The following is a 27,619-nucleotide window of genomic DNA, read 5'->3' on the forward strand; positions in this document are numbered from 1 at the left end:
TTCTTAACCACTGCGCCACCAGGGAAGTCCTGGACTGCTTATTTCAGTTGGCGCATGACATTGTTACCACACCAGGCACCATACTGCATTACTTATGTAATAAATTCTGTGATACATATATATCATAATTATCATAATAATTTACTTCTGTGACTTTTCAGTAGGCTGTGAGCCCCTTGATGACAGGGGTCTGTATACTAAGCACTTGGCACTGTGCAGAGCACATGGCAGGCTCTCAGCCAATGCTTGCATTGAGTTGAATTCAGTCTTTTCTCCTTGAGTTTATAATAATAGTTTCAGTCAGGCAGGCACTTAGTTAACATTTTCTTTTTTTTTTTCCAGCCCCATCCCAGTAATACTAATATAAAACTTTAACATACTATTGTACATTAATTTATAATTGTAACAGTGTACATTCCTTGAGGGTAGTCAAAAAAATTTTTAAATAAATTTATTTATTTGTTTATTTATTTTTGGAGGTGTTGGGTCTTCGTTGCTGCGCTTGGGCTTTCTCTAGTTGCAGCAAGAGGCGGCTACTCTTTGTTGCGGTGCGCAGGCTTCTCTTGATGCAGAGCACGGGCTCTAGGCACGTGGGCTTCGGTAGTTGTGGCTCGTGGGCTCTAGAGTGCAGGCTCAGTAGTTGTGGCGCACGGGCCTAGTTGCTCCACGGCACGTGGGATCTTCCCGGACCCGTGTCCCCTGAGTTGGCAGGCAGATTCTTAACCGCTGCGCCACCAGGGAAGTCCCTAGTTAACATTTTCTGAGCACTAGGTCTCTGCAGGTGCTGGTCTGGGCACATAGGGATACTAGATGTGTAGGACTCATGGCCTAAGAGTATGTGGATGAGCAAGGGACTGTGGGAGTGTAGAATAAGGATCGGTTCATTCTGATGGCAACGATGGGAGGGGTGGGCCCACTGAGAAGCCTTTGAAGGATGAATTGGGCTCCAATAAATGAGGGGGGGGGTGTTTCCTGTTGAGATGCAGTGTTGAAAATCATGGGTGAAAGATGTCTAATGGGTTAAATGAGCTCAGGGGTGTTTGGAGCCTGTCTCTACACCTAGAGGTTGACATCTGGCCTTGCCACCCCCTGCCGACGTGACCTCTTGGCTTCTGAGGTCCCACTGATGAAGGCTGTGGATGGGCCTGGATGGGAAGTGTCTTCCCCTGCCTGTGGGCTTACTCATTTTCCTTCTTTTGCCTCCTTGCCTTCTGTATGCACATCTGTGGCAGACTCAGAATGGCTGCCCACAGGGGCAGGGGCCTCTGTGCCCCATCAAGGGGAGGCAGCCTGGGTTACTAGTCAGCGGGCTCAGGTTCCCACCCCAGCCCTGTTACTCCTTTTCACAGGCTCGGTTTACCTCTCTGTATATAAGAGGGTTATGCTCAGTGATGTGTGAGGTCCCTCCTGACAGCCCCTGATTCCTAGACTTGTCCTGTCCATACTACAGACTTGTGCTCAGGAGATGAAAGAATGCGAGGGAAGAAAAAAGATGACACTGAGACAACTCCCCACTTCCCAAACACATACATATTTTTTTTGTTGTTGTTTGTTTTTTTTTGCGGTACGTGGGCCTCTCACTGTTGTGGCCTCTCCCATTGCGGCGCACAGGCTCCAGACGCGCAGGCTCAGCGGCCGTGGCTCACGGGCCCAGCCGCTCCGTGGCATGTGGGATCTTCCCGGACCGGGGCACGAACCCGTGTCCCCTGCATCGGCAGGCAGACTCTCAATCACTGCATCACAGGGAAGCCCTCCCAAACACATACATATTACTGTCCCTAATTCTGAGGAAATTTGGTCCTTACTGAGCCTGGGAGGACACCCAAGGTTGGTCTTAATCTCATAAAGATGTCTTCATCTTGCCCTTGGCTGGTCGGAATGGTGGAGCAGAAAGCCAGAGTCCCCCAGGTAGGATGTTGGGAGTGGAACTGGGGCCAAGGACATCTGAGAAAGGGAACCTGGTGATTTAGGAGGGAGTCCAGAAACTGATGCAGGCTACAGAGAGAAAGGTGAGTTCTTCATTCAGTGTTCGGTTAAAAACCCCAAATGGAGTACTGCCATTCAGCTCTAGTGCTAAGCACCCGTAGTTAGCGCAGATCCCACAAGTTCAAGAGCACAATCCTCAACAAGACTGCTCTTGGTTCAGGTGCCAGCTGCAAGTTCAGAGGGGTCCCAGGCCACAGGCACTTCTGATTCACTGGGTACAGTTTGGGGGATCCCACAACCCCCTTCAGTTTCAATAATTCACTAGAACAACTCACAGGACACACAGCTCAGGAAAGTGCTATTCTTAGGATTACAGTTTTATAGAGAAGATACAAATCAGCAGGACCAGCCAAATGAAGAGGCACATAGGGCAAGGTCTGAGAAGGTCCGGCATGCAGGGCTTCTGTGTTATCTCCTCGTGGAACCATGGCACATCACCCTCCTGACACATTGATGAGTTCACCAACCAGGAAGCTCCATTGAGCTTTGTGTCCAGAGTTGTTATAGGGGTTTCATTATGTCGGCATGGGTGATTAAATCATTGGCTGGAGGCTGAACTCAATCTCCAGGCCCCCTTCCTGGACCTCCCTCCCCATGGCTCAAAGCCCCAAACCTCTTCCCATAACTGGCCAGCCCCAGTCCTGAAACCATTTAGGGGCCACCATGAGTCACCTCCTTGGCATAAATTATCAAGGCCCACCATGAATATCACTTCTAATACTTGGGAAATTCCAAGGATTTAGTCTCCCCATAAGGAACCAGGGACAAAGGCCAGTCAAATTCTTTGTTATGTACAACACTTAGTTTGGTCAGTTTCCTCCAGACTGGCTTCTCAAGCTCACCCCTTCCAACTTTTTATCTTGACAAATTTTTTAAAGTTATTTTTTATTTTTCATTTATATTGAAGTATAGTTGATTTACAATGTTGTGTTAGTTTCAGGTGTACAGCTAAGTGATTCAGTTACACATATACATATATCCATTCTTTTTCAGGTTCTTTTCCCATATAGGTTATTACAGAATATTGACTATAGTTCCCTGCGTTATACAGTAGGTCCTGTTGATTATTTTATATATAGTAGTGTGTATATGTTAATCCCAAACTCCTAATTTATCTCTCCCCCCCCACCCTTTGGTAACCATACGTTTGTTTTTGAAGTATCTTGAGAAATTTCAAACCATTTAGATTCACCAGCTCTTAGCAATTTTGCCACATTTGCTTGCTCGCTCTCTCTTTCTCTCTCATGACATTTCACCCATAAATACTTCAGCATGTATCTCCTATGAACAAGGTCATTCTCCCACATAACCAAAGCACAGTAACTGCACCTAATTTAACATTGATGTAACACTGTCATCTAATATACAGAGTATATGCAAAATTTCCCAAGGGTAAAATGTCCTTTGTAACTGATTTTCCCCTCATTTTGCTCCAATACAGGATCACAGTTTGCATTTTTCACATCTCCTTTAGTCTGACATAGTTCCTCAATCTTGTCTTTTTCTTTCTGTCTTTTGTCTTTTATGGTATCAACATCTATAAAGCATCCAGGCCAGTCATTTTGCAGAACGTCTCTAACTTTGGTTTGTCTGCTCATTTCCTCCAGTTTAGATTCCGAGTGAACACTTTCGGCAGGAACAGTACAGAGGAGATGCAGTGTCCCTGCACCTGTAGTGTCCCTGCGGTGCATCACTTCAGGAGGCAGATGTTGCCAGTTTGTCCGATTAGTCGTAATTAAGCTTTGCTTACTTGATTAAGGCGGCCTGTGCCAGATCAGGCTAGCTTTCGATAAACTTAGAAACCTGGGTTTTATTGGCATTGGCTTCCCAAGCAGCTGGAGGGAATGTAGCACTCCTGGCCCGCCTTCATCTTCTCTTCTCCCCTCTGGGAAAGTCTGGAATAGTCCTGACGGCAGGAAATGGGGAGAGAGTGGCGAGGCTCTGCAGTGGTGTCCTTTGTTCCAGTTCTCCTGAGACCACTGGAGACATTTCCTCCATTATTTTCTGTCTGGTGCTCTGGAGCCTGGGATGGAGGTTATCTCCCCCGCCCTTCCCCCACCACGTGGCTATGCAGTAGTCTCAGCGCAGGCATGAACGCAGGTGTGTGCGCGGTGCCCGGGCGAGTGTGCAAACTCAGGTCTTTTTGCCTGCATCGGCGTGTCGGCAGGCACGTTCCATTCTGTGCAAACCTTCCCGTGTTCTAAAGCATTCCATGTTGGAGGCTCTGGGGCGGGTTAAGTGGTGTATGTGTGGGTGAAGCGTTTCCGCGCGGAGCATGTTTTCCAGTGCTCCCCGCTCTCTGGGCCGCTTGGTACGGTCTACACCCCCCTTCACTTCCTCCGACGGTGGTTGCACCCATCCCTCCCGGAAGCGCTCAGGCTCCACGTCAGCCATGGAGCCGTCCGACAGTCAGAGCGGGACTGGCGCGGCTCCTGCACCCGCGGACTCAGCCTCGGCTTCGGTGACCCTGGCGCAGCTCCTGCAGCTGGTCCAGCAGGGCTGGGGACTCCCCGGCCTGGAGAGGCGCCACGTCGTGGCGACCCTCGGCGAACCCACGGCGTCCCGGCTCCCGCGGAGGCCCAAGCCCTGGGAGGCCTCGGGCTCCGCCGACGACCCCGTGCCGCCCTTCCAGACCCGGGGCCACAGGCCCGACGACCCTCCCTATGGGCAGAGGACCCTCCTGGAAGAACCTGGCTCCGGGGAGACTGCGACAGCGCCTTCCTAGATGGCACATAGTGGGTTCCTGAGGCTCGAGGTCCTTTGCAGCTGTGAATGAAAAATGTTGCTGCCCTATCTGCAAAGGACGCTGCAGCCATCTAGCCATCAGCCAGTGCTGCGGCCCCGTCGGCGAGCCCTAGGGAACCGAGGATGGAGACAGATGGGCCGCCGGCTGCCAAGCCCTCAGCCACTGCAGACACTACCAACGGCGCACCCTGAGGGGGCTCAAGATGGGAAAGAACAGGATACTGGCCTTGGATAGCTAAGGCGCATATCAAAGGCAAGGTGTCAGTGAGCCCAGACTCTTGCATCTACCTGTTCACAGAAAAAAGCTCAATTCATTAACGTGAGATGTCGGTGTGTTTTCTTTAATTAACAGTAATCTTTTGATGTTCTGACTACCTGATTTTGTCGCAGAACTCCTATCTATCGTTCAGAGAAGTCCCTCAGAGCTATCTGAGAGGCTGCCTCCTGGACTTGCGTCCTCAGAAAGTCTGCCAAATAAAATAATTCTCAACTTTGAGGTTTTGCTTTTTTTTTTTTTTCAGTCTACAGTTTTGGTGACCATGGAGAGAACCAGAGCAGACTTCTCCTCTTCGCCTGAACTCTACGAGGAACCGGACCCTTGGTACTGGCAGAGGCTTCTTGTGCCCATCCGCCTCCTTGGAGAGTTCATACGAACTTGGGTGAGTCTCTCCTGGTTCTTGGATCTCCTGATTATTGGTTGATTATCCTGAGTTTTATTTGGCAGTGTCTAGCAGATGCCTGGCCTCCCCAGTTGAAAGACATTGGGGAGTGACCTCCCTAGTTGAATGGTACTTGGGGAGCACAGTTGTGAAAGACACTGGAAGAAAATGCCCACCAGCTGAAAGATACTGGGGGAACCTGGTTGAAGGACACTTGGATTTGCTCAGTTGAAAAGATATTTGGGGACTTCCCTGGTGGTCCGGTGGTTAAGCCTCTGCGTTTCCGCTGCAGGGGGCACGGGTTCCATCCCTGGTCAGGGAACTAAGATGCCACACCGCGCGGCCAAATAAAAAAAAAAAGGACTGAGCAGTCTGGGCTGAATGTTTAGATAAGAGGGTGACCCGATGTTTTCCTCAAATTGGCTACCTTAATAAGAATTTGTCAGGATAAAAGTGCAATAGTGAATTTTATCCCCAACGAATTCAGCTTTAAAACGGGAAATAGATTCTCTCAAACAAAAACGAAGGGCATCAGAAAACCAACCTCCGATTAACACTCCAGCCAGATTCATGAATGTACTGAGCTCATACTTGCAAGTACCTACTTAATTGGGAGTCAGAGGAAATCTCACCCTGAAAATGACTCAGATTGGGCTCATTTATTGAATACGCAGTTAAGTTACAAAAAGCCGGCTTGATAAAAACATCTTTTCAAAATTCTGACCTTAAAAAAACAAAAACAAATAAAAGCCCTTCCGGGGGAAGTTTAATTTCTCTTCCTGTGTCTTTGAGATGTAAATGTTCTACTTGATCTTCTTCCAGCCTTTTGCGTGTATGGCTTTTGAGAACTTGGTCTCTGCCATCCAAAAGGTGCACATATGGTGTACATTTGGTAGCCAATCAAATAGACTGGGATTCTGAGCAGTCTTTTGTCTAGCTGTGCCAACTCTCGGGGATTTTTTGCCATCTTAACCTTCATTTGCGTCAGCCTGTACAACAAAGGCCTTTATTTTCTTAGACTATTTTTGGGAATAAACTTTCTGGATCTTGTTTAGGCAGCAGCCTTCACTCTCTCTTGTGGGGAATGCCTCTTGCATCTTATTGGTTTGAGTCACTATTAAGATACATCTTATTAATGGCCAGATGATGGAGCCTTTAAATTGGGAAAACTCTGAATTGGTAAAGTTTTAGGGAGCTCTCATTATAACTAGCTGTTTTATTAGTACCTATGAGGAAAAAAAAAAGGTGGGAAAAATATATGTAATGGTTAACCTAAAAACTCCCTTAGTTTAAAACAACCCCCCACCCCCCAAAAAATGGTTTGGGAAGCCTTATTGTGGTCTCTCCTTCCCCTCAGTGGGTCTTATGGATAACAATAAAAACAGAATAATTAATTTTAATTAGGTTGATTAACAGGAAAACAAGAAAAAAGTGAAGGGAAAGTCTAGGGACTTTTTCCCAACAAGTTGGAAATTTTAAGGTGGTTACTTAAAAATGGAATAAATAAAACAGATGGTAATGGGATTAAATTAAAGGTTTGATACAAAACTACCTAAAGTTGGATGGGCCAAAGGGACGCACTATTGGTTCCCAACATTAAAGGGCCCCAAACAAGTCTGCTCTATTTACCCCAGTTTAAAAATATATATTTAAAGGGCTGGAAAAATTTACACTGAGATACTTGACCAACAATTACTTGGGGCAACAGGCCAATTAATCAACTTGAAAGATTGACAAAAGCGCCTGAATTCCTTGGTGCCCACTGGACCACCAGGGGAGTCCCTGTCTTGCAAATCTTGACAACAGAAATGTAAATACAGCCCACAGAAACCTGAGACTGAGCCTAATTAACTCAATCAGAAAGAACCTGAAACTAAGGAAGAAAAAAAGGAAAAAGTGGCCTTTTTAAACTCAAACAGCTGGAAAGTCTCCCTCAGCCAAAATCTAATTCATAGCCTCCTTAAAGTTTTATCAAGGACAATACAAATCTTAAGTCTTTTTCATAAATAGTAAAGGCTTAGTCATCTGAGCAAGCAAATTTAATTCATTCCAAGTGTTATTTATAAACTAGTAAGTTTATATTGTAATAACTGATTCATAACTAAGTTTTTTTTTTTTTTTGGCTGTCCCACACAGCATGTGGGATCTTAATTCCCCAACCAGGGATCAAACCCGCGTCCCTTGCAGTGGAAGCTTGGAGTCTTAAACCACTGGACCGCCAGGGAACTCCCAATAACTAAGTTTTTTAAACAAATACTATTTTATTCTTTACAAAATACATAGTGATCTTAAGGGTACAGGTCACAAATTACAAACGGGAAAAGCACAGGGAAAAAGTTGAGACAAATGCGTTAAATGACAACAAGGTTGTGTTCACCTAGAGGGGTGGGATAGGGAGAGTGGGAGGGAGACGTAAGACACCTAGAGGGGTGGGATAGGGAGAGTGGGAGGGAGATGCAAGAGGGAGGAGATATGGGGATGTATGTGTATGTATAGCTGATTCACTTTGTTATACAGCAGAAACTAACACACCATTGTAAAGCAATTATACTCCAATAAAGATGTTTAAAAAAATGACAACAAGGTACCCATTAATACGGAATCCATTTAGAATAAAACAGTTCTTTGTTAGACAAGGCCAAGAGGAGGTACCTTGTTGAGTAGAAAATGCCAGTTACCTAGAAATATACTTCTATCAAAAAGTAGAAAAGTGTTAGTAGTGTACCTATATTAAATCATAGCATATACAGGTCCAGTGTTCCACAGTACAACCATTGGTTTTAGGCAGGAATCTGTGAGAAACTTGACTGCCTATCTTGCTGGAAGAGGAAAGCCCCAGGACTGATTAACTTCCCTACCTTCCATAAAGCTTTGTTCAGGTGACTTTGGAATGTGGTGTCAAACACCCTATTCATTTCTGCCGCAAGTTCCCGCAGAACAGACACTGTGGACTCATCCCTGGCATTCAGAATCTGCACAAAGAATTTATTCCACAGTTCACCGCCTTCTAGCTCAGAAATATTTTGGCTAAGTTTCCAGAGGGGACCCATCCCAGAAGACCTGCAGGTGTTCCTTGAACAATAGTAAATGTGCTAAATCTGCTATACCAGACAGATAGGGAGAAGAACAGTTAGCCAGGATCTTTTGTCCTTCCAGGATCTGTACAGTCTGAAAGCCGCTGAGGTAAAAACGTCTAGCTGTGCCCTAAGGTCAACACTGTAGGAAAAGTCCACCATCTTCAAAGCGTGATTGTTCTTATTACGATCATAGGGATCGTGGATTCTGTTTCTAAGAATCAGACTCCTTGGACTCAAGTCACCGTGGACTATTTCTGCTTTGTGTAGTTTCTCCACCATTGTCAAGAGGTTATAAATAATCAACACTGTCATTTCATGGGTGATAAATTCACTGTATTGAAGAAGATCCTGAAGGGTGAAGCAGTTCATATATTGGTGCCAAACGATACAACCATCTTGGTATTGATACCAGCGACACAAATTATCACACTCCTTATTTAAACGTTCCTTTAACTTGAAGTTGATATAAAAGTCCCATGGGACAGGTTGAGAAGATACCTTTATTATGGTTAACTCTGCAGAGTTTCTTGGCGTCACCCAGAATAATTTATGGTCTTCGCATAACAGGTATTCTTGTTTAATGCAGTAATCCTCATTATCTAATTCAATTTCCTTCTCTATTTCCAAATTAGGCATTGGTCTATCTTCTACGAAAAACTCTGCAGAGGTACTCAGCTCTGGTTGGGATTTTAGCAGTTGTCTGTGGTACTGTGAACACCAGGGTGACTGAGTAGGGCTGTCTGTAGTCTCACTAGTGAGCTCCAGTTTCTCAGGAATTTGAAGACATTTGATGGAGGAGGTGCTTGTAACTGAGGCAGAAGATCCAGAGAACCCAGAGGAGTGTGTGGCTTCACAGCTGTCTTCAATAATTGGGCCCCAAACTGCTGAACTCCACACTCCAGAGGCCCTCCTTTCCACACGCTGCCTCTCCCCTTCTGCGCAGTTCCTCCCAATAACTAAGTTTTAAAGTGAAGCTATGAGATCTCTAGTTTTGTCTGTTTATGTGTCTGTGTGTACATTATTATGAGATATTATTATGAGAAGTATGTACCTCTAGAAATATCAAAATTAAAATTTAAAAAGAGCTCTGTATAATTGACTTAAAAGTAAGGTGTTACAAACTAAATATTTCTAAATATAAAAGAAAGTGGTCGGAATGAATTTCAGGTTTATGTGATCTAAGAAATATTCAATATTAAATTAACATTTCTTGTTTAAAAATATGTTTTTATTGATGTATAGTTGATTTACAATGTATTAGTGTCAGGTGTACAGCAAAGTGGTTCAGTTTTATATATATACTTTTTTTCTTTTTCAGATTCTTTTCCTATAAAGGAAAAGAAAATATTGAGTATAGTTCTCTGTGCCATACAGTAGGTCCTTGTTGGTTAACTGTTTTATATATAGTATAACATCTGGTATTAAAGCTAGCTTAACCTCACTGACTTAATTAATATAGACATGTCTTACTGTATTGTACCTAGGTTTACTAAAGGTTAATACATTCATGTCTTTTTTTTTTTTTTTTTTTTGGTTGTGTTGGGTCTTCGTTGCTGTGTGCGGGCCTTCTCTAGTTGCGGTGAGTGGGGGCTACTCTTCTTGGTGGTGTGCGGGCTTCTCATTGTGGTGGCTTCTCTTGTTGTGGAGCACGGGCTCTAGGCGCACGGTGTTTGGTAGTTGTGGCTCGTGGGCTCTAGAGCACAGGCTTAGTAGTTGTGGCTCATGGGCTCTAGAGTGCAGGCTCAGTAGTTGTGGCGCACGGGCTTAGTTGCTCCACGGCATGTGGGATCTTCCCGGACCAGGACTTGAACCCGTGTCCTCTGCATTGGCAGGTGGATTCCTAACCACTCCGCCACCAGGGAAGCCCTGCATTCATGTTATTTCTGTTACAGACTTTGTCAACAGCAACAACAGCAACAAATTAACGTGTAGGATAATATTTTCATAAATTATAAAATGAAGGTAAATGAGATAGGAGTTTTCGGGTGAACTCTTTTAGAAATAATTATATCTTGGGTATGTCTGTCTAAAATAGTTTCTCTAGATTTTTGGTAACTTGAGTTTTGCTAAGTTAAGTTAAATGATGGGAATTTATTGAATGTCCAGGTCGTTTCAAATGAGATAAAATGCTGAAACATTAATTGCTAAACAGGTCTAAAGTTAATCACTTTATTCTTCTTAGGAAAGGAAAAACTAAAGATGTCTGGGTTTATTACAAACATACCTTGTACCACATTGAGGAAAGAAATTATTTTATATGTTTCTAGAGGTTATGGGATACTCCAATCAGGGAATGCTGGTATGACAAACAGCTTATAATTACTTGCTGCTTGTTGGTTTGTGCTAGAGATTAAGTTTTTTTATGTTTCTTTTTTTGCGGTACGCGGGCCTCTCACTGTCGTGGCCTCTCCCGTTGCGGAGCGCAGGCTCCGGACTCTCAGGCTCAGCGGCCATGGCTTACGGGCCCAGCCACTCCGTGGCATGTGGGATCTTCCTGGACCGGGGCACGAACCCGTGTCCCCTGCATTGGCAGGCGGACTCTCAACCACTGCGCCACCAGGGAAGCCCAGAGATTAAGGTTTTTAACAGTTAAAATTGTAGTATGTAATTAGAACTACTAAAGATAATAAGGGAAATATTTCAGTATGCAAGGAAAGTAGGATGTGTGTTTTCAGCAAAAGAAGGTATGAGGAATGGAAGTACATTTTGTTAAGGGGAAAGAATGATTTTGTCCTAGAGCTGGTTATTTCTGTATTAAAAAAAAATAAGGGACAAATTAATATGAATACAGAAACTTGTAGAAGATTTGTAAAAAGAGAGCCCTGAAAAAGGAGTTTCATACATGGTCAGGCTCATATTAGATTCAATTTAATTTCGCAAATGGATTTTGTTATTAAAAGTAGACTGGTGCAAGACTGGATTTGGTTCTCTCTTTTAAGAGAATAAAGTTTTCTTGAAATACTGCTTTTGGTAACAGATTTTGTGAACTTTTTTGCCTTTAAGTGATCTTTTTTTTTTTGTCACTTTGGTTAAGTGAGTATTGTTTCACAGTGACCTGTGATCCTATTTGACCAAGTGTTAATATTTCTGACAAATATCCCAAATATCAAATTCTAACAAAAGTTCTTTTGACCTCTGGTTAACTCTGGGATGCTTCAAAGGAACCCTAAGACATCTCAGAGAGGATTATTAAACTAATTAGGCCTATTTGGTATGTTAAATTACTTGAGAAACATTGTCAAATGATTGGAGATGAGCCTTAGTTATATGGTATGGATAAATGTTATAGATATTCCAAAATTTATGTGAAATTCCTAAAATTCTGATATGCTCTGGTATAGTGTTATCAGTCATAATTCTAGTTATTATCTTAAAATGTCACATGTCATAGAAATATCCAAGTTTCTTGCCAGTTGCCTTGTAATCAGATCTTTAACCATGCCATTTAAGTCTTGTCATTTATAGACAATCATTGTTTTACTCTGAAGCTTTTATAAAATGAAAATCTTCAAGAAAATTCATAAAAAGGATTTCTGACAAATATAAGTTTCTGATTAACTTTTGGATCATACCACTGAACTAGGTAACAAATTGCAAAACTCTAATGGAAAACCTGAACACTTCATCCAGATCCTCAGAAATTAATTACATGGGACTGAATGAACTGATAAACATGATTTATAATTTTTTGACTTTTTCTGTAATATCCTGGCTTTTAATCTTTGTTTTCTAGAAAAACCTTTCCTCTTATGCTATGACCTACAAAAAGTTGATAAAGTATACCTTTATAAACAAAGATGAAACATTTATCTTCTTCACTCTACCTAGTCCTTACAGAATTTGGCTTCTCCAGCTGGGTCTCCTGTGGAGCTGATGGTTTATTACAACCAAATTACAACTAGTTATACTAATCATTGTTTTAATTTGTTCTCTTTGTTTCCAGATTGTTTATGCTTTGTGTTTCTCTCTGCCGTACTATGACCTTATTAATGTTACTAGCTTTATTACTTATCCCATCTAGTTCATAAGATTGTCTCTTGCATTACCCAATGTGTAACCAGGTCTCCAACAAAATTAATGATGGCTAAACATCTTGAGGAAATAGATCAATAATTGTAACAGTGTGATTCTAGATATGAGAAGAAGCAACAAGGGAAAACATTTCCTGGATCATAGTAGACTAGTAAGACAGGTGATCCAGAGGATTTTACATTATCAACAGGGCCTAATCCAAAAAAAGTTAACACATTGAGTAGGCTATCAACAGAATCTTTGCCTGATCTAGGAATGAGCCTTCCTAGCACCATGGGACAAAATTGGTCATGAAATGTCTCCCAAATGTTGGTCGAATTTTATTACTAAGGGGAAGCACTGTGGGTGAAAAATGTTGCCTGCCATATCAACAAAGGATGCTGCAGCCATCACGCCATCAGCCACTACAAACGCCCCTGACGGTGAGCCCTGAGGGGGCTCGAGGAGAGACAAACGCGCTGCCACTGCCAAGCCCTCAGCCACTGCAGCCGCCCGAAGGGCGCACCCTGAGGGGACTCAGGAAGGGAAAGAACAGGATACTGGCCCTGGACAGCTAAGGTACATAGCAAAGAAATGATTTCAGTAAGCTCAGACTCTTGCATCTTCTCATACATAGAAAAGTGTTAAATTCGTTGACTTGAGATGTTTGGTTTTCTTTAGTTAACAGTCATCTTTTGATGTTCTGACTACCTGGTTTTTGCTGCAGAACTCCTGTATATCCTGTAAAGGCTGCTCCCTTACCTCTTTGGAGCGGCCTCTCAGAACTATGTTGAGAAGCTGCCTCCCAGGCTTGAGTGCTCAGAAAGGCCACCAAATAAAACATAATTCTCAACTTTTAGGTTGTGCATCTTTCAGTCGATATAACTCTGAGATCTGGAGGGTGTGACTGTGTCCTGCATAGACTAGGTCCCTGGATACTGGCCACTGCTGTTTCTCTTTTGTGCATTCACCACCACCTATCAGCTGGACTTAAGCCTCCTGGGAGCATCACTGTGGTTGTTGTTGTTTTTAATTTATTTATTTATTATTTTTGGCTGCATTGGGTCTTCATTGCTGCGCGTGGGCTTTCTCTAGTTGCGGTGAGCGGGGGCTACTCTTTGTTGCCGTGTCCGGGCTTCGCATTGCAGTGGCTTCTCTTGTTGTAGAGCACAGGCTCTAGGCACGAGGGCTTCAGTAGGTGTGGCACGTGGGCTCAGTAGTTGTGGCTTGCGGGCTCTAGAGCACAGGCTCAGTAGTCGTGGCGCACGGGCTTAGTTGCTCCGTGGTATGTGGGATCTTCCCAGGCAAGGGCTCGAACCTATTTCCCCTGCATTGGCAGGTGGATTCTTAACCACTGCGCCATCAGGGAAGCCCCACTGTGGTTGTTTTGTATTTGTATCTCTAGACAGTGAGCCTTAATTAAAAAAAAGAAAAAAGAAAAGTAATCCTGTTTCAGTCCTTATATGTAATTGAAACAAATCTCATACTTCACTACTTGCAGTGCATAGATGTGTTTTTATTTTTAAAATGCTACTTGGGACACACTAAACGGTTCTGACCAACTGGGAACAATTTCTTAGGAGTGTAGAAGTTAGTGTTTATCTCCCGATTCAGCTTATTCTGGTGGTTGTGGAAGTGAATTTGGGATCCAAGTGGCATTTTTATTTCAGACAGCCATTCTCCAGATAGGCAGTGAAAAAAAAGGCTTGATGAAAAAACTTGGTCCCAGAATGACAACGAATGAAATCTCAAAGCATAAAAAAGAGCCAGTCAACAACAACCCCTAGAACCTTAGGCTCTAAGAACCAGCTGGGTCAGGCAAGGGGCTAGAGGCTCTAGAGCCAAGGAAAAGCTTTAACTACCTTGTAAAGTCAGTCTCTTTAAATCAGCCGCATGACTCACTGCACCTACTATTGTTTCCTGAAACTAGGTCTTTTGTTCTCCCTACACCTAGAACATATCAGGTATTTATGTTGACTGTCGTGATCCCACATTAGCACACACTAATAGGACTAATTTTCCCCAGAAAAAAGGATAGTCCCATAACTTGTTCACGGAATGGTATCTAACATGGTACACAATACAGAAGCGCATAATTTTTAAAACTTCCTTTACATAGATTTCTAAGTTAAAAACTGTTGTTTTGCTTAATACTCTTAACCATGGGAGGCAGACAGGCTAGACTATATTAGCCCCATTTTATAGGCAAGAGTGGAAACATTTCCATATTTAGTATACGACAGATCTGGGATATAAACCCTGGGGCTTCCACACTCAACTGCTCTTTTCCCATGACTTTTTGATACATCATTTTAAAGTAATCTGACTTCACAATGCTTTACAGTATAAGAGTATCATCTATAACATCTCATCCTGGCAGGTTCACTCTTGAGCCAGTTAACTGTGAAATAAAATTCATATTTTATGGAAAGAGAAGAAAAATTTAAACAGAAAATCTTCTCTGCCTTTTGGCCTCCTCTCTCCCACCACTGTGCATTGTGTATCTTGCATTATGCATTGACCAAACCTTTACCAGCAGCGGAAATTTCTACTCAACCATAAAGAGCAACATTCTCCTAAGACAGTTCCTTAAAGGTAACATTCCTTCTTGATAAGGGGTCACATGGTGCTCAGATGTGGATTATGTAAATTGTCAATAATATGTCATTTGATGTACAGCCCTCCTCTGTCTCAAAAAGCATATATAACTGTATCTTGACTTCTAATGGGCGGAACAATTCTCAGGGCTTTGTGAGATGCTCTTCCTGGGTTATAATCCTCAATTTTGGCTCGAATAAAATTTTTTAGATCGACTGATTAAAATTTTTCATCGACATATGCTTGGTGTAGTCAGCAGGATATCAGAGACTCCTGCCAGAGGCCACCGGGAGTCTATGCAGAAACAGTGCTTGGTGCCAGCATGGGCCCATTGAGCCCCATCTGCTTCTCAGCACTCCCCAGGTGTTTTTGGTGGGTTCTCCTGATATTTGGATCTCATTGTTTGGGTGTTGATCCTAAAAATTTTATTTGAGCTGGTTTTCACTTAAGACTTAGAGTCTTAAGGGCCACCGGTGCATTTCCTAGGGCGTCTGGGCAAGAGGCCCAGGGAAACATGTGGCTGGGGTTTTGTTAAATTTGGCTTAAAAAAAAAAAAAAAAAAAAGTTGATCTATGGTCTGAACAAAACTTTTGCTAGTGAAATCAGAGACTGAATTATTCAGCGCCAAAGAATAAAGGGACATTTTGCTCCTTCCAGCCACAAGCCATCCTCAGATGACTGAGGATCTTTGGGAAGTGTCTGAGGATCAATTTTCATGACGTGTAGCAGTCCCATAGGGAAACCCCATTACAGTCATTAAGTAAGTACTGCTCATCCAGGCGGCGTGACAGAGGCTGATCACCTAGTGTTCCGAGCATCCAAGATGGTTTTAGGCTGTAATTGGGAGAAACTGAGCCACCTAAAAGAAGTCGAACCAGGGAATTCCCTGGTGGTCCAGTGGTTAGGACTCTCTGCTTTCACTGCCGGAGGCCCAGGTTCAATCCCTGGTCAGGGAACTAAGATCCAGCAAGCCACATGGTGCAGCCAGAAAAAAAAAGGTTAGTATCTGCAGATTTTGGTAACTTGAAACTAAACCAAGGTAAATTATGAGAATTCATTCACTATCTGGGTCATTTCAAACAGGATAAAATTCTGGAACATTAATTGCTGGGGAGGTCTAAGTTCTTAGAAGAGGAAAACTAAAGCATAAGCATAAGTTTGTCAATCAGGAAATGCTGATATGACAAACAGCATTTTTATTTATTTTTTTTGGCTGTGCCATGTGCGGCATGCAGGATCTAGTTCCCTGACCAGGGATCGAACTCGTGCCCCCTGCAGTGGAAGCTCGGAGTCCTAACCACTGGACCACCAGGGAATTCCAGAGAAAAATTAAGGTTTTAAGTTTAAGAATTATAAGGGAAACATTTCAGTATGCAAGGAAGTAGGATGTGTGTTTTCAGCAAAGAAGGTATGAGGATTGAAAATGCATTTTGTTAAAGGAAAAAAGGTTTTGTCCTAGAGCTGGTTGTTTCTGAATAGATACAGAAAGTTGTGGAAAGTTTGTGGAAAAAGAACACTGAGAGTTTTGTGCATGGTCAAAATTGGCTGAGATAAGATTGAACTTAATTAAGGAACTGTTTTTTTGTTTTTTTTTTTGCGGTACGCGGGCCTCTCACTGTTGTGGCCTCTCCCGTTGCGGAGCACAGGCTCCGGACACACAGGCCCAGCGGCCATGGCTCACAGGCCCAGCCGCTCCGCGGCACGTGGGATCTTCCCGGACCGGGGCACGAACCTGTGTCCCCTGCATCGGCAGGCGGACTCTCAACCACTGCGCCACCAGGGAAGCCCAAGGAAATGTTTTAAAGGTAAAGTAGTATAAAACCTGAATTTGGTCCTCTAAGAGGACAAAGTTTTCTTAAAATATTGAACTGATTTTGGTAATAGATTGTGAGTTTCTTTGTGTTTAAGTGATCTGTATTTGCCATTGAGATATTTTTTTTAAGTTTTTTATTTTTTTGGCCATGATTTTGGCTCATGGGATTTTAGTTCCCCGACCAGGGATCGAACCTGGGGCCCTGGCAGTGTGCGCACCGAGTCTTAACCACTGAACCACCAGGAAATTCCCTGCTATTGAGAACTTTTATCGTCACGCTGGTTAAGTGAATTGGTATTGTTTCACAGTGACCTGTGATTCTATTTGACCAAGTGTTTTAAAACTTTTTGATTTTTTTTTTTTTTTTTTTGCGGTACGCGGGCCTCTCACTGTTGTGGCCTCTCCCGTTGCGGGGCACAGGCTCTGGACGCGCAGGCTCAGCGGCCATGGCTCACGGGCCTAGCCGCTCCGAGGCATGTGGGATCCTCCCGGACCGGGGCACAAACCCGTGTCCCCAGCATCGGCAGGCGGACTCTCAACCACCGCGCCACCAGGGAAGCCCATAACTTTTTGATATTTTTGACAAACTTTCCAAAGATCAAATACTAAATGAAGGTCATTTGACCTCTAACTTCGAGGTTTTCCAAAGGGTCCCTGGAGCACCTCAAAATATTTGTTTTCTCTCCATCTCAGAGAGAGGAATATTAAACTGATTAGGCTTACTTGGTATGTTAAATGGGGAGCAGTTACATAGATGGTGATAAAACTTTAGTTTATGTTATATGTGTAAACATTATTAATATATACATTCTAGAAATTAAGTGGAACTCCCAAAATTCTGGTATGTCCTGGTAAGTGATATCAGTCATAATTTTAGTGTATGTCACAGCAGTAACCAAGTTTCTTTTCAATTGCATTGTAATCAAGTTCTTTAACCTTGACTCTTAAAAGTCTTTTGTCATTTATAGCTAGCTGTATGGTCAGTTAACCAGATATTTGGTAGAAATGAGGTTAACTTTAGAAAGAAAAAGATTATGTTTCAGTGAATATTCTAGTTTTGTTAATTCAGGCATTTACTGGCTAAGACTCACTTCTCAGATAGCTCCTTGCAAAGTTTAATTAAAAGGACACTGTTTCTGAAGGCTATCACAGTACTCTAACTTTGGATGAAGATCAGATCCACCATGACCTGCAACCAGGACATTATTCATATTGGAAAAGACATCAGATAAAGGACTCCTTGGGCTTCCCTGGTGGCGCAGTGGTTGAGAGTCTGCCTGCCGATGCAGGGGACACGGGTTCGTGCCCTGGTCCGGGAGGATCCCACATGCCGCGGAGCGGCTGGGCCCATGAACCATGGCCGCTGAGCCTGCGCGTCGGGAGCCTGTGCTCCGCAACGGGAGAGGCCACAAAAGTGAGAGGTCCACGTACAGCCAAAAAAAAAAAAAAAAAGACTCCTTGCAGCCGTGTTGGAAGGGAACGTATCAGGCCTCTCCTGAATGAACTGAAGCTCGCTTTTGTTTTTTTTAAAAAATTTACTTATTTATTTTTGGCTGCGTTGGGTCTTCGTTGCTACGCGCGGTGGTGCGTGGGCTTAGTTGCTCCACGGCATGTGGGATCTTCCTGGACCAGGGCTCGAACCCGAGTCCCCTGCATTGGCAGGCAGATTCTTAACCACTGCGCCACCAGAGAAGCCCTGGCAGGCAGATTCTTAACCATTGCATCACCAGGGAAGCCCAGTGAGACCCCTTTTACCCAGCTAATTAATGCTGCCTGTTCTGGCCATAAATAATCCTTTATATTAGATGTTGAATATCAGGTAGCTCCTAACGGGAACCAGTGGATTTATGGAACAAGTTTATGACCTTGGCTCTCCCCAGCAGGGAGATTCACAATTGGTTTCCCTTGGTCACTTACTTACAGGCAGCCTTGGAAATAGTTCCTGCCAAGCTGTCAGTCTGCCTTTAGTGCAGGCACACTGGTTTCTATCAGTTTTCCAATGGTACTACCATTTGGCCGTGATATTTAATTCACCTCATGACCCATGAAGAGTCAAACTTTTGCTCTGAAATATTGATACTACGAAAATGGTTTGGTCCAGAATTTTGGCTTGAACTTTTGCTAACAACATTGTTCCTCCTCCTACCAATTTAAATGAGTTTGTGGAACTTACAAGGTGATAGTTTCTTGCCTTTCACACTGTGTCATTTGCTCCTACTAAGATAATGATGTTTGAATGACTTGGAACTATAGGTCACATCTATAGTTTTCTATAAAATTATGGACATACACAATGTACATGCAAGGAAAACTGGCTTAAGTACCTTTTTGGACAACTTGGAATTGGCTGTCAATCCTTGACAAATATTCTGCCAGTATAACCCTCTAAAAGAGAGAACCGGGCTACTAGGACCCAGCATCAAGGGACATGATGGACACTGAGGCAGGCAAGCAGCCCCCTAGCTTTGAGGGACCAAACATTTGGTCACCTAATGCTTTCTGTCAAAAGATTAATGATCAACAGGGGCAAACTGTAAGATACGTATTTTATGGCAAGACAAGAAAAATTTAAACGAAAAATCTGTGCCCTTTGGCCTCCTCTCTCCCACCACTGTGCACTGTGTTATCTGCGTTAATGCATTGACCAAACCTTCCCCATCAGCAGAAATTTCCACTCAACCATAAAGAGAAACGTTCTCTTAAGACAATTCCTTAAGGGTAAAATTCCTTCTTGATAAGGGGTCACATGGTGCTCAGGTCTGGATTATGTAAATTGTCAATTGTATGTCATTTGATGTACAACCCTCCTCTGTCTCAAAAAGCTTATACAACTGTGTCTTGACTTCTAATGGGCAGAACAGTTCTCAGGGCTTTGTGAGATGCTCCTCCTGGGTTATAATCCTCAAATTTGGCTCGAATAAAATTTTCTGTTTCTTTTTTAGATCAACTGATTAAAGGCACAGGGGCTCAGCAATCTACCACCATGTTCTTAATAGGAAACACCCACTGGCTTGAAGGGAAAAAAGCCACCTTGGTAAGCCTTGGTCTTCCATAGGGCACAGAACCAGAGGACACTAGCAAGGTCAGAGCCCATGTGACCAATCCTGGTAGTGCAGGACTTCTTCACATAAGGTGCCTGGGTCCCTGAGAAAGATCTACCAACACCCTAAACTTCCAAGAAAAAAACTGTGGAGTGTATGCATGTTTTCCTGGGGAAAGGGTCCTTCCCTTCGCATAGATCCAAGAGTCAGTTAAAATCCTGAGCTAGAGAAAAGCACTAAGCCAGCTGGAAAGATGATAATAAGGAAGCTACCAGATACACCCAGAGCCAGCCAGTCGGAGAGCTCACTAAGCCGTCATGGAAGTTAGAACACAGACTCACAGCAGACAACAGGGCATTGTTTTTCTGCGTTTCTTTCTAATCGTATTTCAAGTTCTTTCTAAAACAAGGCCCTTGGATACCCCAGGTTCAATATGCCCCTGGGCCTGGTCCACTGCTGTCTTGTATTCATATGTGGGTATTTGTTCGTTCACCAACATTAAATCCCAGGATAGGTGTGATAAAACAGGACTCCCTCCTCCATGGCACAAGTCCTTTGCTGGTTTCAGAGGTGGACGGTGGTCTTTGCAGAAAACACACAGGAACTTTTTCTTGGAACTGACGTGGGATGAAAAGTGCCTGCCCTGAACATCACCATCTTTTCCCTGACCCTTCCCCTCCAGTTTCTGAAGATACAGCAGAAAATAATCTTGCTTGAAGATACTGGGTAACAATTCCATAAAACAAAAACACATGCTTCCAATGCACTGTGCTTTCAGATATGCTGAGGAAGAAAAACACAACTTCATTAATTCAAATGCAACGTGGCACCTAAGAGTAATCACAATAAAGAGCAATTTCAAAGAATTAACATTCCTTCAACAAGTGATGATTTAGATCTTCAGGTCCTTTTTGAAATTAGTTTTCAATATTATTCTCTCTCCACCTCCAGCTAAATGACCACAGCAACACAGAAGGTTTTTTGGTTAGTCAGTGTTTTCTATCCTGTAACTCTTGGGGTACACAAAACCCCATGCCCTAACCAGGCATTCACTGTTCCAAGTATCTCCATCCATTAGACTTGGGAATACCAGCTCCCCTACCCTGAGTTATTCTCATACATTCGTAAATGCAAAAAGATCTTTTAAGAGGCAAGGCCTAGCCCATCCAAAGTCAGCCCAAGGGCAGTTTTCAGCCCTGCCTTACCTGGGTTTAGTTCAGCTGCCGGATGAGCTGATTGATGCGTTCACCTCGATAGCCAGGTGAGCCCACTTCCTTGAGGAAGCCCACTCTATTCTTGGTAGCGTGACGGGCTACTGAGAGTTGGAAAGGGCGCAAGAACCCTGAGATCACCTGAAAATTCTTCCCCGGAAAGGCAATTTCGTGAATGAGGTCTTCCAAGCAAATGACACCAAACTTCCCTAAGAAACATAAGGTTCAGATTCCTTTATTCAACATTTTCCCAGCACACACAGTGAGGCTCTTATATGCCAGAGCTCGGCACTCTGGCAGGTTCTTGGGACTTTCTGCTCCGACTCCTAAGGTGTTCACTTACCCAGGTGCTCCTCAATCACTGTGTTGTCTGTCAAAGGGATGATTTTATTCTTGACCTTGGCTTGTCCACGTTTCAAGATGAGTTCCCGAACTGACTTCAGATTTGGAAATCTATGTGTGGCAGAGTAAAATACCACCTCAGCCACCTCCCCACGGCCACCAGGTACACTGTATTAACTGGCCACACAGTCCAGCAGCCTGGCTTAGGAGTCTACCAAGCCCCCTCCCCAAAGTGTCCTGCAACATGCTGCAGCTGGGATGCTCGGAAATTCACCTGAAGGAGGTGAAAAACCCAAGCGGCCCTACGTAATTAGAAATTAAAATTTATGCATACAAATGCTCACCAAATAAAGGTATTTATTTTCCAGGCAAAATACGTCCTGGCTTATCGTCTAGGACTTTGGCCTTAAGTGACCCTAATCAAGAGTTTGAAATGAAATCCAAGGCTTTTTTGGGTTTTACTGTTTGAAGGAATACTACCTAGCCCTGCTTCAAGATTCCAAGAATTAATCTGTCCTCTACTCGTCTTACTCAGCCTTAGCCTATACAGCTGAGCAAGCCCTGCCACAGCCCTGTTCAGGCCATTGTCAGCCGCTCTGGGAACCCCCGCTCTACCCGCCCCGTGTTCTGAGACTCTCAAGGCTGGCAGCTGATTCCTGGTGACTGTGGTCGCAGCAAAATGTCCCCTGGACATGGCAACATGAGCACTGGAGGACAGTACCCTGTGCCTCCCAATGTTCTCAACCTTCTCAAACGTGAATTCACACAAAAATCCATACTCACCCCCAGGTCACATAAGGTTCCACTATACGAAGCGTTTTTATGGTTTGAGGAGTTACTTGCATAAAGACACCACTGAAAATCTTACTCAGGCGAAGTCTTGCAATGGTCCTCTGCACCAGTAAACTCACCCCATTAATCCTGAAATGAACACCAGAGCAAGTCGGGCTCTGTCCAGCAAGCACCCATGAAATGTCTGCCACTACTGGGCACCCAGAGGGTAGGACACAGACCGTGACTTACAAAGTGCAACTGAATGGTAAGCAGCTATGTAACCAGATCATTTCCATGCTATGTGGAGCAATACCTGAGGTGCTAAGGGAACAGAAATGGTCCCTGAATTTGTGTGTGTGTGGGTTGAACACATCAAGCTGAGGAAGCCAGGCTTGCTTCTGTGAGCATTAAAAGCTATGGAAGATTTTAAGGACTTCCCTGGTGGTCCAGTGGTTAGGACTCCCAGCTCTCACTGCTGAGGGTCTGGGTTCAGTCCTGGTCGGGGGAACTAAGATCCTACAAACCACGCAGCAGGGCCAAAAAAAAAAAAAAAAAACCCAGAAAAAACCAAACTATGGAAGATTTTAAATAAAGGAGACATGATCAGATTTGTTTGTCCATCACTGAGGGAGCATATAAAACAAAATAGTGCATGACACCAGAGTCCGGGAAACCCAGCTAGAAAGCTGACGTGATAGTCCAGGAAAGAGATTATGGCAGTGGTAGGAGACTCATACATATTTAAAACCCACAGGTTACTGATTTGGGTGACTGGGTAGGGAAACAGAGGCAGAGCTGTATGTGCTGATAGGAATAGGTAAGTTATCACTAAACGTGGAAAAAGCTTTCTGTACTCTCCCCAGCACTGAATATACTCCATCCACTCGACCCTGGTTCAGTTCCTAGAAGATGCCTTGATCCCCCACTTCAGGACTTTTTCCATCTGTGCCTGGAAAGCCTTCTCCCAACCCTTTCATGTTTGTAGGTCTCACCTTCAAGATCCTGCTTCCCAGTGTCCCAAACCATGACACACCACACCAAGGGCCCCTTGTCCCGACATCCAACACTTTACCCTCAAAGCAGTCAGTGTATTCTCATGTCTGTTTGCTTAAGCTCAGTCTCCCTAATCTTGAAGACAAAATCTATGTTTTGCTCAACCCTGAATTCCTAGCATAACTTGCATTAATGGCTTAAGGCCTACTATCTCATCTCCCTAAAAAGGGCCTAAAGCTGAACCAATAGTTTGCCCCAGCCTCATGAAATCCACCAAGTTCCCTACCTTTCGATGCGTAAAACAAAGGCCAAGGAATGTTTATCTGGCACTTCCAAGCCATGAGGTTTCACTTCTAGTCGTCTGAGTCGCACCTTGTCACGGAGTTGCCGCCAGGAATCATGTAGGAACCATTCTAGTCGCTTAAACTTGATCTCTTTTCCTTTCCTCTGCTACAGAGAAGGCAAACCATCACCATTTTATGCCTCTAGTCATCTTTACTTCCACAACAGTAATTCATTAGTCACTACTGATAAAGCTTATTTCCCCCTATGTTCTGGAAAGGGGCGCAGACAAACATCCTCTTATATCCCCACTATTCTTATATAGTGGGAAAACCAAAATACCCGAGTGAAGGTGTTGTTGAGAAAACTTGGGAACTTATTGGGAAAAGTCCCTGCTAAATAAACAAAAACCCAATTAATTTACATGCTGTCAGCCAATGTTTACCAGCAAGTGTTTATGGAACCTAACACTATGTTAGACATCATAAAGCTCACACTTCTTTTGTTACCTGCCTCCAAAATACGTATTTCTCCAGAAACATTTAGCAAATAGCAAAAATCGTTTGGTATATTAAAAAGGTTTTCCTTCAGGTACACACGCATGTTTGGTCTCTCAAGTCACTTGGTATGAACCTGGAACTCTCCATTCACTTTTTCCTTAACAACTTTATGCCAGTATTTTGTTCGCTGAAAGTGATACATATTTGCTAAGCAAAGACAAGAACCCTATACCTTGTATAATCCAACCGATGGGAGAAGAGACTGTCAGTACCAAATCTAGTTCAACACATGCTGGATAAAACTCATCAAATACAAATTCTAATTTCCTCCACCTGGTTCCCCACCATTACCTCCTTCCTTTGCAAAAGCGCCTGCTTCGCCTGGGTGGCTTTCAGGGCCTGATAAGCCTTCCTCTTTTTCAGGAGATTTTCTGGAACCAAAGGGATCTTTTTTCTTGGCCTGACACAGAAAATGAAGACGAACGATAGTATTAAGTAAACAAATCTTCAATGGATTTCCGAAAGATATCCTGGGCTTCGGTTAACATTACTGTCTTCAAATTACTAAGGACTGAGGCGCCTCTGAAATCTGTGGTTTCCTGGCTCCAGTCTTCAAAATGGACCTCTCACATTCCCTCGTCTCCAAAACGTTTTAAAAAGTCATGAACCCCTTAACCACTAGTCCTCATATACGTCAACAGAGCTTTTACTGCCACAGCTTTACAGACACCATCAGCGATGAGATTCGGCCCCGTGGGGGTGGGACGGGTGCAGACCCATCTGTAGGGGTAACACTTAAGCCAGGCTGGAGTAACCCACTCTCCAGCCCCGCTGCCTAAATGTCAATCCTCTCCCCTTGAGGTAACCCGAACTCGACTGCAGCCCCCTCCGCCCGCCCACCCACCCACCCAACCCCTACGGCTCCTTACTCCTCCCTCTGTAATCTGGAACCTTTCCTATTCTCTCCCTTCAGTCCACAATTATCCTTATTTTCCGCCACCGAGAAATAAACACTGTGGATGGTACCGGATGCTCGAGACGCCAAGCCAGAGGCTCACAGCTCCCCAAACTTACTCTTCCTCCGCCATCTTTCCAACTCTGCGGCTACTGCTCATGCGCAGCCCCACCGCGTGGGGAAGAGAGAAACGTCTCTGTTTACTCGACCATAGAGACGTCTACTCTAGCCCACGGAGGGGCGGTCCGGGCCGTTTCAGCGGCAGTGAACAGCTGAGGTTTTGCTAACCCCGATTCCCGCCAAAAGTTGCACAAGGCTTCCTTCGCACCGCTTCGAAGCTTTTTAGAGCCGTGTTATCTTCAAAACACAGCCTTTTTTATTCCAGCTGTACTCTCATAATGCTGGAGGCCACAGTGTAAACAAACAACGAAACGCTTCCCACAATGCACCGACTTCCGGTGGGGGGTGGGAGCTGCTCCTCCAATTTCCGCTCGCTGGGCTGCACGTTTCCTTTTCTGGGTGGGGAGAGCTGGGGCTATGGTTTTGGCTCTCGTGTGTGGGTGGCGCTGTGTATGGACTACTTAGGACGGTGAAAAAAGGCAACTCTGATTCTGTCGGCCTGGCTCCGTCAGTGGGTCCCTGAGCAAGTTCTTTAATCCCTCTGTCCCTTAGTTTCCTTTACCCATTAAATTGACATAATGATGGATCTTGCTATAGCCTTAGGCGTATATGCCATATGCTTCCTTCTTTCCCGGTCTTCATAAAACAATGAAAAGTCCCGTCCTGTGTTTTTCTGAAACCTTTAGAGCAGGCGCGTCTCAAGCATTAATGTGCATAGGAGTAACCTGAGAGTCTTGTTAAAACGCATTTTATTCAGGAGGGGGCGGGGGTCGCTATTCTGCACTTTAAACATGCTTCAAAGTGATGGGGATACTTCACGTCTGTGACCAGCAGAGTTCTTGAGTAGGCTCTATCCTAATGAATTCCTTCAGCAAGTTGTTATATTTTTAACATTTCTTCGCCACGATACTAGGAGAGCAGAGATCATGCCTGCCTTGCTCATCACTGATCCTAAGAGTCTAGCACAGGTTTTTCAGTCTCGGCACTATTGGCATTTGGGGCGAGATAATTCTTTGTAACGGAGGCTGTCCTGTGCATTGTAGGATGTTTAGCGGCATCCCAGGCTTCTACCCACTGCATGCCAGTAGCATCCCCACCCCAGTGGTGACAACAAAAATGTTTCCAGGCATTGCCAAATGTCTAGCACAGTATGTATATTTCTCTTAAGGTCTAAGGCAATGTCATATTTTGACAGTGCTTACAGGCATATCCACAGACTTTATCCTGTATTGTTTGGCTTGTTTTTCCTGATTAGACTGGCTTCTCTGGAGGCTGAGAACTTGTCACATACTTCTCTGAATCTTCTACAGCACCTCTGACAACAATGGGCACCTGCAGGGGCTGGTTAACCATCTTAAGCTGAAGGCATCGTATTGGTATGTGCTATGTAATTAGTTCAACCAGAAAGACAGTACCTTGCGCAGAGCTCAGTAGCTGATGAATAAATGTCAAAGGTACATAGTCTTCAGTCACAGGCTATGGCGTGAGCCTCATTTTTACTCGCTCTTTCAGCACCTCACCACGTGTCTTACTTTGTGGAAAGGAAAAAAAAAGGTAGGCAAACTGTAAAGTGTCCATTAAATAGTAAACAAGAAACAAAAAAAGTAAACATTTTGTAACTTCCCTGTCTACAGATAAAAAGTAGCTTCTGTGCTACTGAAGGTATTTCAGAGGTATTAACAATACAATACTCCTGGCTGAAAGACTCGGAGGCAGGGATTCAGGAAAGGCTTTCCAATGCCAGCAGATGGTGCTAGAAGAGCACTTATTCTCAGTGTGAAAGCCATCGTTCCACTAGACTGATCCAGAGAAAAAAGAGACGGAGTCCTCCTGAACCCAAACATGTTCACTAACTGAAAACATGTTTACTGACCATTGAGCATATGCCCTGGGCCCTGGGCAAGACATGAGATTTTTAACTGACATTCCTGAATGAGAATGGGGCAGGGCCATTTACAGCCTCAAGAATCTTATTCTTTTTAGCCTGTCCTCATAGGCCTCTGTTCTCTTTTTTCTTGACCATTTCAGTTGTCCATCATTAGGGAATGGTTAAAAAATTTATGGAAGACTATGCAATTATACGCAGTGAGGTAGGTCTTTGTGTCCCGAAATCTCGATGGGGAGTATTTTTTATTTTTTTGCCCACAGACATCCATCCATTTCTCTTTTGGACCGATCGATCCCTCATTGAATAGTCTTTGGAGGGTGGGGTATCTAATCCAAACACACTTGCCCTCCCAATAAATACATAAACTGAAGGGGTCTTTGGAAGATCTTTTCAACTCCTCCCACTTCTCCATAAGACCCTCTCTTCCAGGTTTTGAATCTTCAGCAGAGTGATGATGGAAGAAGAGGAGGAGACTTTTTGGTTTTTTTTTGCGGTACGCGGGCCTCTCACTGTTGTGGCCTCTCCCGTTGCGGGGCACAGGCTCCGGACGCGCAGGCTCAGCGGCCATGGCTCACGGGCCCAGCAGCTCCGTGGCATGGGGGATCTTCCTGCACTGGGGCATGA

At 44.1% G+C, this 27,619-nt stretch overlaps 2 protein-coding genes, 1 long non-coding RNA gene and 1 pseudogene across 5 annotated transcripts; 2 read left to right on the top strand and 2 right to left on the bottom strand.

The window, feature by feature from the left end:
- Positions 1–4,363: 4,363 nt before the first annotated feature.
- Positions 4,364–10,080, top strand: CUNH6orf226 (chromosome unknown C6orf226 homolog). Of its 3 annotated transcripts, none has more exons than XM_029244268.1 (3): positions 4,364–5,061; positions 5,253–5,390; positions 10,042–10,080. In XM_029244268.1, the coding sequence occupies exon 1, from the start codon at positions 4,379–4,381 to the stop codon at positions 4,709–4,711; it is 333 nt and encodes a 110-aa protein (XP_029100101.1). In that variant the 5' UTR covers positions 4,364–4,378; the 3' UTR covers positions 4,712–5,061; positions 5,253–5,390; positions 10,042–10,080. The 3 variants fall into 3 exon arrangements, with proteins under 3 accessions (XP_029100101.1, XP_029100100.1, XP_029100099.1); XM_029244267.1 differs by lacking the exon at positions 10,042–10,080 and adding an exon at positions 9,100–9,250; XM_029244266.1 differs by lacking the exon at positions 10,042–10,080 and having other exon boundaries at positions 5,253–5,832.
- Positions 7,870–12,889, bottom strand: LOC114907552 (annotated as a pseudogene).
- A 3,927-nt stretch (positions 12,890–16,816) lies between these two features.
- Positions 16,817–20,782, top strand: LOC114908052. Its single transcript, XR_003796841.1, has 2 exons — positions 16,817–16,881; positions 19,832–20,782. It is a non-coding gene; the product is annotated as an uncharacterized LOC114908052 (long non-coding RNA).
- RPL7L1 (ribosomal protein L7 like 1) lies at positions 20,288–25,356 on the bottom strand. Its single transcript, XM_029244288.1, has 7 exons — positions 25,107–25,356; positions 24,384–24,492; positions 23,537–23,700; positions 22,267–22,404; positions 21,485–21,594; positions 21,136–21,350; positions 20,288–20,713 (listed from the first exon to the last, which is right to left on the bottom strand). The coding sequence occupies exons 1-6, from the start codon at positions 25,145–25,147 to the stop codon at positions 21,142–21,144; spliced, it is 771 nt and encodes a 256-aa protein (XP_029100121.1). The 5' UTR covers positions 25,148–25,356; the 3' UTR covers positions 20,288–20,713; positions 21,136–21,141.
- Between the last annotated feature and the right edge of the window lie 2,263 nt (positions 25,357–27,619).

This window comes from Monodon monoceros, unplaced genomic scaffold (genome assembly GCF_005190385.1).
Source record: "Monodon monoceros isolate NGI ecotype Baffin Bay Population unplaced genomic scaffold, NGI_Narwhal_1 Super_Scaffold_3, whole genome shotgun sequence".
NCBI classification, from domain to species: domain Eukaryota; kingdom Metazoa; phylum Chordata; class Mammalia; order Artiodactyla; family Monodontidae; genus Monodon; species Monodon monoceros.

Bases quoted from the DNA above. Each gene is read 5' to 3' on its own strand.
- CUNH6orf226 (XM_029244268.1), top strand. From the start codon at position 4,379: ATGGAGCCGTCCGACAGTCAGAGCGGGACTGGCGCGGCTCCTGCACCC.
- RPL7L1 (XM_029244288.1), bottom strand. From the start codon at position 25,147: ATGAGCAGTAGCCGCAGAGTTGGAAAGATGGCGGAGGAAGA. The intron at 24,493-25,106 runs GTAAGTTTGGGG...TTTCTGTGTCAG, and splicing joins GGAAAGATGGCGGAGGAAGA to GCCAAGAAAAAAGATCCCTT. The intron at 21,351-21,484 runs GTAAGTGAACAC...TATGTTTCTTAG, and splicing joins AGTGATTGAGGAGCACCTGG to GGAAGTTTGGTGTCATTTGC.